Below are 15,246 nucleotides of genomic sequence, written 5' to 3'. Positions count from 1 at the left end.
TTATCCTATATCTTGAGTAGGTTGCTTCATTTTGTCATAAACTTCTTTGGCTGTATTTTATTACCTTTGAGGACAAGGCATTTGCTGATGTGTTAGTAGAGTCAGTGGCTCAGTACCTTGGAGGACATTTGTACCTACTGTTCCCAGGCCGTTGAGCATGAATACAGAGGGGTCATGCCCATGTTACAATCCAGCTCTGGTTGGTCAACAAGTTAAGTCTGAAGTACCAATTGGAGGACACAGTTGGGAAATATCTTGCAACCTAATACTTGCCAGATCTCTTAAGGACCATCTGGTGATCATGACTACTATCCCTGGGCTAGTAGTCATGCCCTTTTTTTGTATCATGGAGGCTTGTTGGAGAATGTACTCGCCACTGGTTATTTGAACCAGTGTTATGGTATCATTTCCCGTTGGTCACTAAAGCATTATAGTGAGGAGGGTATTTGGCTTCTGAACTGTGAAGGGGTTACAGTTTGGAGGATTAAGAGGAAGGCTAGTAGTATTCTGGTGAGCAATTTACTCACTAATCCTTGCATTTAACCAACCTGGAGCTTTCCCTATACATAAATGGACATGCTTCAAGTGCCAGAAGTTTGGGTTCCAGAGGACAAAGTGTAAAGCAACCCAAACATTTGTGTTGCATGTGGTGATGACTTTTTACACTTCCCACTCCTGTGTGTGTGGGTGAGAGGTTCGTTGTTGACTTTCAGTAACTTGCTATAACTCAGGGATTCTTATTAGGTTAGCCTAATAAGCTAAGTTGGTTACACAAGCTGAAGTGTTTCATAAATCATTTTTTTTTTCCTTCAAACTTTTATGCTATTCAAATACATTTTTTTTTTTTTTTTTTAACAAGTCAGCCATCTCCCACTGAGGCAGGGTGACCCAAAAAGAAAGAAAATCCCCAAAAAGAAAATACTTTCATCATCATTCAACTCTTTCACCTCACTCACACATAATCACTGTTTTTGCAGAGGTGCTCAGAACACAACAGCTTAGAAGCATATACGTATAAAGATACACAACTATCCCTCCAAACTGCCAATATCCCGAACCCCTCCTTTAGAGTGCAGGCATTGTACTTCCCATTTCCAGGACTCAAGTCCGGCTATATAAAAATAATCGGTTTCCCAGAATCCCTTCACTAAATATTACCCTGCTCAAACTCCAACAGCTCGCCAGGTCCCAAATACCATTCGTCTCCATTCACTCCTATCTAGCACGCTCACGTACGCTTCCTGGAAGTCCAGACCCCTCGCCCACAAAACCTCCTTTACCCCCCTCCCTCCGACATTTTCGAGGACGACCCCTACCCCGCCTTCCTTTCCCTACAGATTTATATGCTCTCCATGTCATTCTACTTTGATACCATTCTCTCTAAATGACCAAACCACCTCAACAACCCCTCTTCAGCTCTCTGACTAATACTTTTATTAACTCCAAACCTCCTAATTTCCACACTGAATTTTCTGCATAATATTTACACCACACATTGCCCTTAGACAGGACATCTCCACTGCCTCTAACCGTCTCCTTGCTGCAGCATTTACAACCCAAGCTTCACACCCATATAAGAGTGTTGGTACCACCATACTTTCATAAATTCCCTTCTTTGCCTCCATAGATAGTTGTTTTTTGTCTCCACATATACCTCAATGCACCATTCGCCTTTTTTCCTTCATCAATTCTATGATTAACCTCATCCTTCATAAATCCATCCGCTGACACGTCAACTCCCAAATATCTGAAAACATTCACTTCTTCCATGCTCCTCCTCTCCAATTTGATATCCAGTTTTTCTTTATCTAAATCATTTGATACCCTCATCACCTTACTCTTTTCTTTGCTCACTTTCAACTTTCTACCTTTACACACTCCCAAACTCATCCACTAACGTTTGCAATTTTTCTTTAGAATCTCCCATAAGCACAGTATCATCAGCAAAAAGTAACTGTGTCAATTCCCATTTTGTATTTGATTCCCCATAATTTAATCCCACCCATCTCCCGAATACCCTAGCATTCACTTCTTTTACAACTTCATCTATAAATATATAAGACAACCAAGGTGACATTACACATCTCTGTCTAAGACCTAGTTTTACTGGAAAGTAGTCTCCCTCTCTTCTACACACCCTAACCTGAGCCTCACTATCCTCATAAAAACTCTTAACAGCATTTATTAACTTACCACCTATTCCATGTACTTGCAACATCTGCCACATTGCTCCCCTATCCACTCTATTGTATGCCTTTTCTAAATCCATAAATGCGATGCAAACTTCCCTACCTTTATCTAAATACTCTTCACATATATGCTTCAATGTAAACATTTGATCTACACATCCCCTACCCACTCTAAAACCTCCTTGCTCATCTGCAATCCTACATTCTGTCTTACCTCTAATTCTTTCAATAATAACCCTACCATACACTTTTCCTGGTCTTTCTTCTTTCAACAAACCGGCCATATCCCACCGAGGCAGGGTGGCCCAAAAAGAAAAACAAAAGTTTCTCTTTTTAAATTTAGTAATTTATACAGGAGAAGGGGTTACTAGCCTCTTGCTCCCGGCATTTTAGTTGCCTCTTACAACACGCATGGCTTACGGAGGGAAAATTCTGTTCCACTTCCCCATGGATATAAGAGGAAATAAGCAAGAACAAGAGCTAGAAAGAAAATAGAAGAAAACCCAGAGGGATGTGTATATATATATGCTTGTACATGTATGTGTAGTGTGACCTAAGTGTAAGTAGAAGTCGCAAGACGTACCTGAAATCTTGCATGTTTATGAGACAGAAAAAAGACACCAGCAATCCTACCATCATGTAAAACAATTACAGGTTTCTGTTTTACACTCACTTGGTAGGACAGTAGTACCTCCCTGGGTGGCTGCTGTCTACCAACCTACTACCTACACTTTTCCTGGTATACTCAGTAAACTAATTCCTCTATAATTTTTACAATCTCTCTTGTCCCCCATTCCTTTATATAAAGGAACTATACATGCTCTCTGCCAATCCCTAGGTACCTTCCCCTCTTTTATACATTTCTTCTTCTTCTTTCAACACACCGGCCGTATCCCACCGAGGCAGGGTGGCCCAAAAAGAAAAACAAAAGTTTCTCTTTTTAAATTTAGTAATTTATACAGGAGAAGGGGTTACTAGCCTCTTGCTCCCGGCATTTTAGTTGCCTCTTACAACACGCATGGCTTACGGAGGAAAAATTCTGTTCCACTTCCCCATGGATATAAGAGGAAATAAGCAAGAACAAGAGCTAGAAAGAAAATAGAAGAAAATCCAGAGGAATGTGTATATATATATGCTTGTACATGTATGTGTAGTGTGACCTAAGTGTAAGTAGAAGTCGCAAGACGTACCTGAAATCTTGCATGTTTATGAGACAGAAAAAAGACACCAGCAATCCTACCATCATGTAAAACAATTACAGGTTTCTGTTTTACACTCACTTGGTAGGACAGTAGTACCTCCCTGGGTGGCTGCTGTCTACCAACCTACTACCTACACTTTTCCTGGTATACTCAGTAAACTAATTCCTCTATAATTTTTACAATCTCTCTTGTCCCCCATTCCTTTATATAAAGGAACTATACATGCTCTCTGCCAATCCCTAGGTACCTTCCCCTCTTTTATACATTTCTTCTTCTTTCTTTCAACATACCAGCCGTATCCCACCGAGGCGGGGTGGCCCAAAAGAAAAAACTAAAGTTTCTCTTTTTAAATTTAGTAATATATACATGAGAAGGGGTTACTAGCCCCTTGCTCCCGGCATTTTAGTCGCCTCTTACAACACGCATGGCTTACGGAGGAAGAATTCTGTTCCACTTCCCCATGGAGGTAAGAGGAAATAAACAAGAACAAGAACTAGAAAGAAAATAGAAAAAAACCCAGAGGGGTGTGTGTGTGTGTATATATATATGCTTGTACATGTATGTGTAGTGTGACCTAAATGCAAGTAGAAGTAGCAAGACATACCTGAAATCTTGCATGTTTATGAGACAGACAAAAGACACCAGCAATCCTAACATCATGTAAAACAATTACAGGTTTCCGTTTTACACTCACTTGGTAGGACAGTAGTACCTCCCTGGGTGGCTGCTGTCTACCAACCTACTACCTACACTTTTCCTGGTATACTCAGTAAACTAATTCCTCTATAATTTTTACAATCTCTCTTGTCCCCCATTCCTTTATATAAAGGAACTATACATGCTCTCTGCCAATCCCTAGGTACCTTCCCCTCTTTTATACATTTATTAAACAAAAATACCAACCACTCTAACACTATATCCCCCCCTGCTTTTAACATTTCTGCCATGATCCTGTCAGTTCCAGCTGCTTTACCCCTTTTCATTCTACATAATGCCTCACGCACCTCCCTCACACTCTTATCCTGCTCTTCCTCACTCCTAAAAGATGGTATACCTTCCTGGCCAATTCATGAAATTACCGCCTCCCTTTCTTCATCAACACACAAAAGTTCCTCCAAATATTCCCACCATCTACCCAATACCTCCATCTCCCCATCCACTAACTCTTCTACTCTGTTTTTAACTGACAAATCTATTCGTTCCCTTGGCTTTCTTAACTTGTTTAACTCGCTTCAAAATTTTTTCTTATTTTCATTAAAATTTCTTGACAGTGCCTCTCCCACTCTATCATCTGCTCTCCTTTTGCACTCTCTCACCACTCTCTTCACCTTTCTTTTACTCTCCATATACTCTGCTCTTCTTATAACACTTCTGCTTTGTAAAAACCTCTCATAAGCTACCTTTTTCTCTTTTATCACACCCCTTACTTTATCAATCCACCAATCACTCCTTTTTTCCTCTTGTATCCACCCTTGTATAACCACAAACTTCTGCCCCACATTCGAATACTGCATCTTTAACCCTTTCAGGGTCCGTCCCATAGATCTACGGCTTTACGTTCAGGGTCTAAACCGTAGATCTACGTCATGAGCTCAGCTCACTCTGATAAACTGTGAGTGGTACATTTGGGCCTAGATATGAGAGAATACATCTATGTGGTATGTGTGCACCACATAAAACAGATCTTGCAGCACACTGTGTATAATGAGAGAAAAAAAACTGAAATCATGATTTTTTGATTAAAACAGCGACTTTGCAGTGTTTTTTCGTATGTTTTTTATAGTTGTATTTGCAATTTCTTGGTCTCATTTGATACAATAGAAGACATATTACAGAAATAGATATGATTTTGATTGGTTTTAGCACTGGAAATGGCTTGAAACTGAGCTCAAATTAGCAGAAATGTTAAATTTTTGCCGATATTCAAGAGTAAACAAACGACCTCACACGTCTAATACACGCCAGCTGGTGGGTCTAATATACATTCACAAATATGGTGATGATATTTATACAATTATTACAATATTGCATAACAGTAAATCTGTTGTTTGGTGTGAATAAAAATTCATTATGTGAATAAAAAATCAAAATGGAATTTATTTGTAAAGCCTCAAAATGTAACTAATGAACAGAGGAAATGTTAGTTTAGTTCCAGGAATACCTACATTGTTTATTTTGGACCCTATTTTGAAATTGGAATATTTTGAACTTTGTGTTAAATTGGCCAAATTAACAATTTCCGATCACTTTATTTTGTAGTTGAAACAGTTGACTTGGCGATTTCTTGTGCTCAATCGATAGAATAGAAGGATTACTAGTGAAATAGCTAAGAATTTGGTTGACTGGAATAATGTAATTGGCCTAAAATGGGAGTCAAAGTCGGCAAGATCGCCGATTCGTAAATATCGCTGACATCAAATTTCACGAGAGCATAATTTCGTCAATTTTCCATCAAATTTCGTACTTTTTGTTTTATTACCTTCACAAAAAGATTCTCTACCATTTCATAAGAAAAAATAAATTTTTTTTTTTTTTTTTTTTTTTTTTTTTTTTTTTTTTTTTTTTTTTTTTTTTTTTTTTTTTTTTTTTTTTTTGGAAATTCCTGGACACTGGGGCACCACTTCAGATTTGGGCCTTGGACCCTGAAGGGGTTAAAACTATTCCGACCCTCTTCAACCCCCTCCCCCCCACTACTCTTACTTGCACTAACCCACCTTTCTGCCAATAGTTGCTTATATCTCACCTGAACTTCCTCCTCCCTTAGTTGATACACTTTCACCTCTCTTACTTGTTGTTGCCATTTTCCTCTTGTCCCATCTACCTCTTACTCTAACTGTAGCTACAACTAAATAATGATCCGATATATCAGTTGCCCCTCTATAAACATGTACATCCTGGAGCCTACCCATCAACCTTTTATCCACCAATACATAATGTAACAAACTACTTTCATTACGTGCTGTATCATACCTCGTATATTTATTTATCCTCTTTTTCATAAAATATGTATTACTTATTACCAAACCTCTTTCTACACATAGCTCAATTAAAGGCTCTCCATTTTCATTTACCCCTGGCACCCCAAATTTACCTACTACTCCCTCCACAACATTTTTACCCACTTTAGCATTGAAATCCCCAACCACAAGTACTCTCACACTTGGTTCAAAACTCCCCATGCATTTACTCAACATTTCCCAAAATCTCTCTCTCCTCTACACTTCTCTCTTCTCCGGGTGCATATACGCTTACTATAACCCACTTTTCACATCCAACCTTTTACTCCACATAATCCTTGAATTAATACATTTATAGCCCCACTTATCCTTCAACATTATTGCTACTCCTCCTTTAGCTCTAACTCTATTAGAAACCCCTAATATTTGAAACCCCTGACCTAATCCTATTTATTTCTCTCCACTGAAACTCTCCCACCTCCTTCAGCTTTGTTTCACTTAAAGCCAGGACATCCAGCTTCTCATTCATAACATCCACAATCATCTTTTTCTTATCATTCACACAACATCCACACACATTCAGACATCCCACTTTGACAATTTTCTTCTTTTTCCTTTTAGTACTCATTACAGGAAAAGGAGGTACTAGCCCATTGTTCCCGGCATTTAAGTTGAATTTTGCAACATACATGTAAAAACTATGTAAAACTATATTTATTCTTTAAAAAATGAATTTTTTTGTGAATATTTTTGGATGTCTGGATTAATTGGATTTCCATTATTTCTTATGGGGAAATATTGCTTTGACTTTCGAATAATTTAAGTTTCAGCCGAGCTTCTGGAACGGATTACAGCTGAACTCGAGGTTCCACTGTGCTCTAATATAATACTGTATTACTTAATTTAACCATACCTATAATAGATCAGCTTAAATTCAGTCATATTTAACATAAGTGAAATGTAATAATTTTGTGTTTAGACTAATTTTTGTGGTACTGTAGCAGTTATGAATAGTATATGTTTAGATTAATTGTTGGTCAAAATGATACATGCAGAGTAAGCAAAATTGACAGTCTGGATTATAAAATGTGCTTTTCATGGTATATGTATATAAATACTGTATAATATCATTTTTTTTTTCTTAGGTCTTTACCAAGATTGAAGCTTTCCTGAGCAGTGAATTAGTAGACAAAACCAAGGCTGTTTATTCATTTACTCTGACGGGTAATGATACTGGCAAGTGGTATCTCGACCTGAAGAATGGCTCTGGTGCCTGTGGGCGTGGTGACCCACCATCTACTGCTGATGCCACTTTTGCTATGAGTAGTGAAAACTTTTTCAAAATGTTTACAGGTTCCCTGAAGCCAACCACTGCATTTATGTCAGGGAAGATAAAGATCTCAGGAGATATGAGCAAAGCCATGAAATTAGAGACACTTATGGGTAAATTGAAATCCAAACTTTGAGAAATCACATCTCATATTTGCATTTTTTCTATTCGGCTTCATGCCAAATTGTTTGGTTTCCTATAAGCAAAATACTTTTTGTTAAGATACAGTATACATATAAGAAAAATTTAGACTTGAATGAAAATTTAGTTTATACCTATATTTTACAATATATTATATATATAGATATATAAAGTAGCTGTTAATCTTTGAAGTGTGTGTATTTTCTCATAATATATGGTTTCGTTACAAAGGTTTAGTTTTAATGACCCAAAGAGATTTGTTAATGTTAAACAAATTTCAAATCCCATTTTGGATAAATTACATACATGCAGGTGGTTGCTGTCAACACAACTAAGGTCTTCTCATAAACTTGCCAGTACTACTTTTAATTGCCTGTACCTTAAAAAGGGCTAATGTCCTTTTCCCCTTCAGGGTTCCGACCCCAATCTGAAACTTGTTCACAGGGTCCAAGAATTTAAAAAAAAAAAATTGTATTTATTATTAAGCAAAATTAAGGCTTGTTTTCGGGCCACAGTAAACTGGATAACTGAATCTGCAGAAACGAGGGTTCTACTGTACATTGAAGTATTTTAGATATTGGTTATGACATCAGACTGAAAAATAAAAAGTTCAAAAGTTTAGGAGTGTCTTCTATAATATTTAAATAATAGAATATAAAAAAAAAGGGAAGGGGGGGGGGCAGTTAAACTTAAACATGTAAAAAATAGCAGTGATGTTTTAAAAAGCTATTGTAGGTCAGTTTGTGTGAATGGTTGGAGTAAAAAAACAAAAAAAACTCCAGTGGGGGATGGCTGCTGTTGGAAAAAAAAACTGTATAGTAGTCATTAGTATGTGTGTGTCCATCAGTCTTTTGTTTGGGAAGCCTTGCCAAGCATATTGGATTGTCATTATTAGTCTTGCCAATCACCCCTAATTATTTTGTAGTTAATTATTTTTAGAAATGTAGTTGTATTTTTATACCCATTTTTAGTGAATATATTCACCTTAGTGAAGCTGTTATATTTCTGGCTTATTGTGAAATACCTATTCTTGCAAACATTGAAACACCTAGAGATGACATAGGGTATGTTTTCTGATGTGACTGTGAACATTTTTATAATTTTAATGACCTAAATGCTGCAGGTAGCCAAAAAGAGAAATTGACAGTATATTGTTACAAGCAAGAGGGAGGTGAAAGTGTATAAACTAAGGGAGGAGGAAGTTCAGGTGAGATATAAGCAACTATTGGCAGAAAGGTGGGCTGGTGCAAGTATGAGTAGTGGGGGGGTTGAAGAGGGTTGGAATAGTTTTAAAAATGCAGTATGAGAATGAGGGGCAGAAGTTTGTGGTTATAGGAGAGTGGGTGCAGGAGGAATGAGGAGTGATTGGTGGAATGATGAAGTAAAGGATGTGATAAAAGAGAAAAAGTTAGCTTATGAGAGGTTTTTACAAAGCAGAAGTGTTATAAAAAAAGAGTAGAGTATATGGAGAGTAAAAGAAAGGTGAAGAGAGTGGTGAGAGAGTGCAAAAGGAGAGCAGATGATAGAGTGGGAGAGGCACTGTCAAGAAATTTTAATGAAAATAGGAAAAAATTTTGGAGTGAGTTAAACAAGTTAAGAAAGCCTAGAGAACGAATGGATTTGTCAGTTAAAAACAGAGTAGGGGAGTTAGTAGATGGGGAGATGGAGGTTTTGGGTAGATGGCGAGAATATTTTGAGGAACTTTTAAATGTCGACGAAGAAAGGGAAGCGATATTTTCATGCACTGGCCAGAGAGATATACCATCTTTTAGGATTGAAGAACATGATGTGAGTGTGGGGGAGGTGCGTGAGGCATTACATAGAATGAAAGGGGGTAAAGCAGCTGGAACTGATATGATCATGACAGAAATGTTAAAAGCAGGGGGTAGATATAGTGTTTAAGAGTGGTTGATATTTTTGTTTAATAAATGTATGAAAGAGGGGAAGGCACCTAGGGATTGGCAGAGAGCATGTATAGTCCCTTTATATAAAGGGAAGGGGGACAAAAGAGATTGTAAAAATTATAGAGGAATAAGTTTACTGAGTATGCCAGGAAAAGTGCATGTTAGGGTTATAATTTAAAGAATTAGAGGTAAGATAGAATGTAGGATTGCGGATGAGCAAGGAGGTTTCAGAGTGGGTAGGGGATGTGTAGATCAAGTGTTTACATTGAGGCATATATGTGAACAGTATTTAGATAAAGGTAGGGAAGTTTGCATTGCATTTATGGATTTAGAAAAGGCATATGATAGAGTGGATAGGGGAGCAATGTGGCAAATGTTGCAAGTATATATGGAATAGGTGGTAAGTTGCTAAATGCTGTAAAGAGTTTTTATGAGGATAGTGAGGCTCAGGTTAGGATGTGTAGAAGAAAGGGAGACTACTTCCCAGTAAAAGTAGGTCTTAGACAGGGATGTGTAATGTCACCATGGTTGTTTAATATATTTATAGATGTGGTTGTAAAAGAAGTAAATGCTAGGGTGTTTGGGAGAGGGGTGGGATTAAATTATGGGGAATCAAATACAAAACGGGAATTGACACAGTTGCTTTTTGCTGATGATGCTGTGCTCATGGGAGATTCTCAAGAAAAATTGCGAAGGTTAGTGGATGAATTTGGGAGTGTGTGTAAAGGTAGAAAGTTGATAGTGGACATAGAAAAGAGTAAGGTGATGAGGGTATCAAATGATTTAGATAAAGAAAAAATTGATATCAAATTGGGGAGGAGGAGTATGGAAGAAGTGAATGTTTTCAGATACTTGGGAGTTGATGTGTCGGCGGATGGATTTATGAAGGATGAGGCTAATTATAGAATTGATGAGGGAAAAAAGGTGAGTTGTGCATTGAGGTATATGTGGAGACAAAAAAAGTTATCTATGGAGGCAAAGAAGGGAATGTATGAAAGTATAGTAGTACCAACACTCTTATATGGGTGTGAAGCTTGGGTTGTGAATGCATCAGCGAGGAGACGGTTGGAGGCAGTGATGTCCTGTCTAAGGGCTATGTGTGGTGTAAATATGCAGAAAATTCGATGTGTGGAAATTAGGAGAAGGTGTGGAGTTAATAAAAGTATTAGTCAGAGGGCTGAAGAGGGGTTGTTGAGATGGTTTGGTCATTTAGAGAGAATGGATCAAAGTAGAATGACATGGAGAGTGTATAAATCTGTAGGGGAGGGAAGGTGGGGTAGGGGTCATCCTCGAAAAGGTTGGAGGGAGAGGGTAAAGGAGGTTTTGTGGGCGAGGGGCTTGGACTCCCAGTAAGTGTGCGTGAGCATGTTAGATAGTGAATGGAGACGAATGGTATTTGGGACCTGACGATCTGTTGGAGCATGAGCAGGGTAATATTTAGTGAAGGGGTTCAGGGAAACCGGTTATTTTTTATATAGCCGGACTTGAGTCCTGGAAATGGGAAGTACAATGCCTGCACTCTAAAGGAGCGGTTTGGGATATTAGCAGTTTGGAGGGATATGTTTGTGTATCTTTATAGGTATATGCTTCCAAGTTGTTGTGTTCTGAGCACCTCTGCAAAAACAGTGATTATGTGTGAGTGAGGTGAAAGTGTTGAATGATGATGAAAGTATTTTCTTTTTGGGGATTTTTTCTTTTTTGGGTCACCCTGCCTCGGTGGGAGACGGCCGACTTGTTAAAAAAAAAAATTGTTACATTAATGGGGAAATGCTATACAGCACCTAGTGAGATGGGAGGCAGCCAGGCTTGATCCAAGGCAATGAAGGATAAGTTCAAGAGCCCCTTGCTATCATGAAAGCATCCCCCTTGAAAAGAAAGGTGACAAGAAAATGCTCTTAAGGTGCTGTAGATATTGTGTAAATGTATTTATTTGGAGAGCAATCACATAAATTTACATCCATAGGCAGAAATACCTGAGAGACTTAATTACATATAAATTCTAAAGCCTCCCACTTTTAAAAATCCTCCTCAGTATTTGTTCCCTTCATGGATTCTCAGGACAACACCTGTATATCAGAGTATGTGGTTAACATGAATACAGAGGCTTGTACCTCAGACACTAAGACACAAACAGGTTTAGTGCTTCTCCCATGAATATACTCGGTTTACCTAAGCAGTGTTGGAGGACACGGTACAGTTCATACAATTTATTTCTAGGAGCAGCATAAATGTTGAACCCTTCAAGGGAGAGGTTCCATGCTGGTGAGGAGCTCTTGATCCAAAAAATTGGACCTGTCCTCCTGATTACCTCCCATTATGCCAAGTGCTGTATGATCCCTCTGGGTTTGATGCTTTCATAATGAATATGGAAAAATTAATAATCATTGTCGTTTGCAATATTTTTGTTTGTAAAACAGTTTTAAATGTGGTATTCATATGTAAATGTTTCTACTACAGTAAGTGCAGACAAAAAAAAAGTAGAGAGAGACTACTAGGGTAGCTGGTTTACAAAGATGAGCAAACACTACATGTTTATGGGAAAATACTTAGGCCCTGGGACCAGAAGTTATCCAAGTCCCAGGACCAACATGTTTTCTAATATATCCTAATGTTGGCTTGCATGTTTTATTAAACCACATGTTAGTACCAAAGATTTATATTTGGCTAGTTGCTACGAAAGCTATGTTTTCCTCTCGAGTACCTTGGAGACTTTTCAGTAGAAAACTTAAACCCTTTAATTTAATTTAACATGGTTCACTTAAGGGATAAGTAAGTTTTGACCATAACTATCCCACCCTGCAGTTATAACTGAGATATTCTTTTGTCTCTTGTACATTGTTTAGACCCTTTCATATTTTACACTAAGCATTTCTACTGAAGCAGTTCTACATAACCATGGGCTTTCCATGTGTAGTATTAAATGTCAAACAATTTTGTGACAACTATATCATGTAGAAGTAAAATATTGTCAATATTATTAATTTTAATATTCTTTCTTTCAACAAACCGGCCGTATCCCACCAAGGCAGGGTGGCCCAAAAAGAAAAACAAAAGTTTCTCTTTTTTTAAATTTAGTAATTTATACGGGAGAAGGGGTTACTAGTCCATTGCTCCTGGCATTTTAGTCGCCTCTTACAACACGCATGGCTTACGGAGGAAGAATTCTGTTCCACTTCCCCATGGAGGTAAGAGGAAATAAACAAGAGCAAGAACTAGAAAGAAAATAGCAGAAAACCCAGAGGGGTGTGTGTATATATATGCTTGTACATGTATGTGTAGTGTGACCTAAGTGTAAGTAGAAGTAGCAAGACGTACCTGAAATCTTGCATGTTTATGAGACAGAAAAAAGGACACCAGCAATCCTACCATCATGTAAAACAATTACAGGCTTTTGTTTTACACTCACTTGGCAGAATGGTAGTACCTCCCTGGGCAGTTGCTGTCTACCAACCTACTACCTAGAAATTTTAGTATTATTATGATTAATAAAAAGTGTCAGTAACTATGGAGTATCTGGCACGTTGTTCATTCCCATTTGACTTGTGGGTGCATTTGTTGTGCTGTATTAAGATTTTCACTTTAAGATGACCCTTGTGGGTTTAGCACTTAGCTGTGATTATAATAATAATTTCACTTTGAGATAAAAAAAATTAATACACTGTCATGCTGTCAAACTTGCTTGTGTCACTTTGTTCATAAATATTGACATCTTTACCCATCTATTATCTCTTAACTAAAACCAATTTCTTTTGATAGTGGAGCAATTTTTTAATTCAAATAGGGTGTGAAAGTACTTTAGGCTCTGATCTGTTGGCATGTTTTTAAAAAAATTTATTTAAAAAAAGGCAGCTTGTAGCCATTACTGGCTTGTGGTTTGGCATATAGGATTCCACTTAAGTTTATTTACCCTGAGGTTTTGCTTTCTAGGTTTAAAAGTGTAGTTTGTGTGCTTGAATGCCTTCCAAACCTCCCTTTCCCCACAGGCGCTGTATAATCCCTACATGTTTAGCGCTCTCCCATAATAATGTAGTTTGTGTGAAATTAAACATCAGAAAACCTCATCAACATCAATAAAAAAAAGTTTTAATCATTATTGTAATACACAGGTATAGGGACTTTGGTACATGCTGTATATCCAAGGATACAGTTTTTTATGTTGATGAATTTTTACTTGTAAAGCATCAGTTTTCTTTCAAAGTGACTACAGTATTGTTGATGTATTTTGTTAAAGATTTTGAGTACTGTATCCTTATCAGTCAAGGTGATACAAACAATGCAATGTGTGGTGTTTTCTACTGTACAGGACTTGTTGACATAAAGCATATTTTGAAAAGTCTATTTTAATACTGTAATCCTCTGTGAACTACCTTAGACAAAATGCAAGCATTGAAGACTACTTTTGAAGTTTTAAGTTAAGAACCATAATCTATGTACTTGATATGTGAAGGATGTTGGTGGTGGTCAGTGCCCCATAGCCTGGTGTATCAAAACCTGATCAAGTAGGCTTTTACTGATGGCTTTTCCCCCAGGGATGTGTTCTGAGCACAACACTTTTTCTCCTTGCTATAAATGATTTGGCCTCTAGTCTTCCATCAAATATTTGGTCATCACTCTATGTTGATGACTTCGCTGTTGCCTGTGCAGGCGCTGACTGTCATCTCATTACAGTTTCTCTCCAGCATGCGGTCGACCGTGTTTCCAATTGGGCCACCACACATGGGTTTAAATTTTCCAGCACCAAAACTCACCAAATTACTTTCACTAGACGCTCTGTCATCTCCGATCATCCTTTGTACCTCTATGGCTTCCGTATCCCTGAACGTGATACAGTCAGGTTTCTGGGCCTCCTCTTTGACCATAGGTTATCCTGGAAACCTCACATTACCTCTCTGAAGGCAACTTATCACAGCCGGCTGAACCTTCTTAAAACCCTTGCTCATCTTTCATGGGGAGCTGATCGTCGAACTCTCCTTCACCTACATTCCACCCTCATTTTATCGAAACTTGATTATGGTGACCAGATCCATTCAGCGGCCTCTCCTGCTACTCTCTCTAGCCTTAACCCCATTCATCACCAAGGATTACGTTTATGCCTTGGTTCTTTTCGCTCTTCCCCTGTTGAGAGCCTCTGTGCAGAAGCGAACGTTGATCTCCACAATCCTTCCATTTATAGACTGGTCACTGATATTAGTAGACATTCTTTATTTGTTCATCGCCCCTGTTTTCTCCGTCCCTTCTCTCTTTGCCCACATTTGCTCTTGTCTTCTCTTCAATTACCACCTTTCTATGTTCATGTAGCATCTCACTTTTCCCTACCCCTCCCTGGAAAGTTCCAGCTGTTCGAGTCTGTTCTTTCTCTCTCCCTTGCTCGAAAGCCCAACTGTCTACGGTCGCTTCCCGCTCTCTTTTTCTTGACCACTTCCACTCTCATTCTCATGCCATTGCAGTGTACACAGATGGCTCTAAGTCTTCTGACGGCGTAGGATTCACAGCAGTGTTTCCAGACAGTGTCGTACGAGGGCA

The 15,246-nt window shown here is 38.2% G+C and overlaps 1 protein-coding gene across 1 annotated transcript; it reads left to right on the top strand.

Moving 5' to 3' along the window:
• Positions 1-7,491: 7,491 nt before the first annotated feature.
• Positions 7,492-14,056, top strand: LOC128688854 (Hydroxysteroid dehydrogenase like 2; the record flags this gene model as incomplete). The annotated part of the gene is given in 1 exon segment (XM_070085396.1): positions 7,492-14,056. A coding segment is annotated over 1 exon segment (323 nt), but the record flags the coding sequence as incomplete, so codon positions are not given.
• Between the last annotated feature and the right edge of the window lie 1,190 nt (positions 14,057-15,246).

The sequence above is a fragment of the Cherax quadricarinatus genome, chromosome 16 (assembly GCF_038502225.1).
Source record: "Cherax quadricarinatus isolate ZL_2023a chromosome 16, ASM3850222v1, whole genome shotgun sequence".
NCBI classification, from domain to species: Eukaryota; Metazoa; Arthropoda; class Malacostraca; order Decapoda; family Parastacidae; genus Cherax; species Cherax quadricarinatus.
The sequence above is the reverse complement of the archived record's forward strand: the minus strand, read 5'-3'. Positions and strand labels throughout refer to the sequence as shown.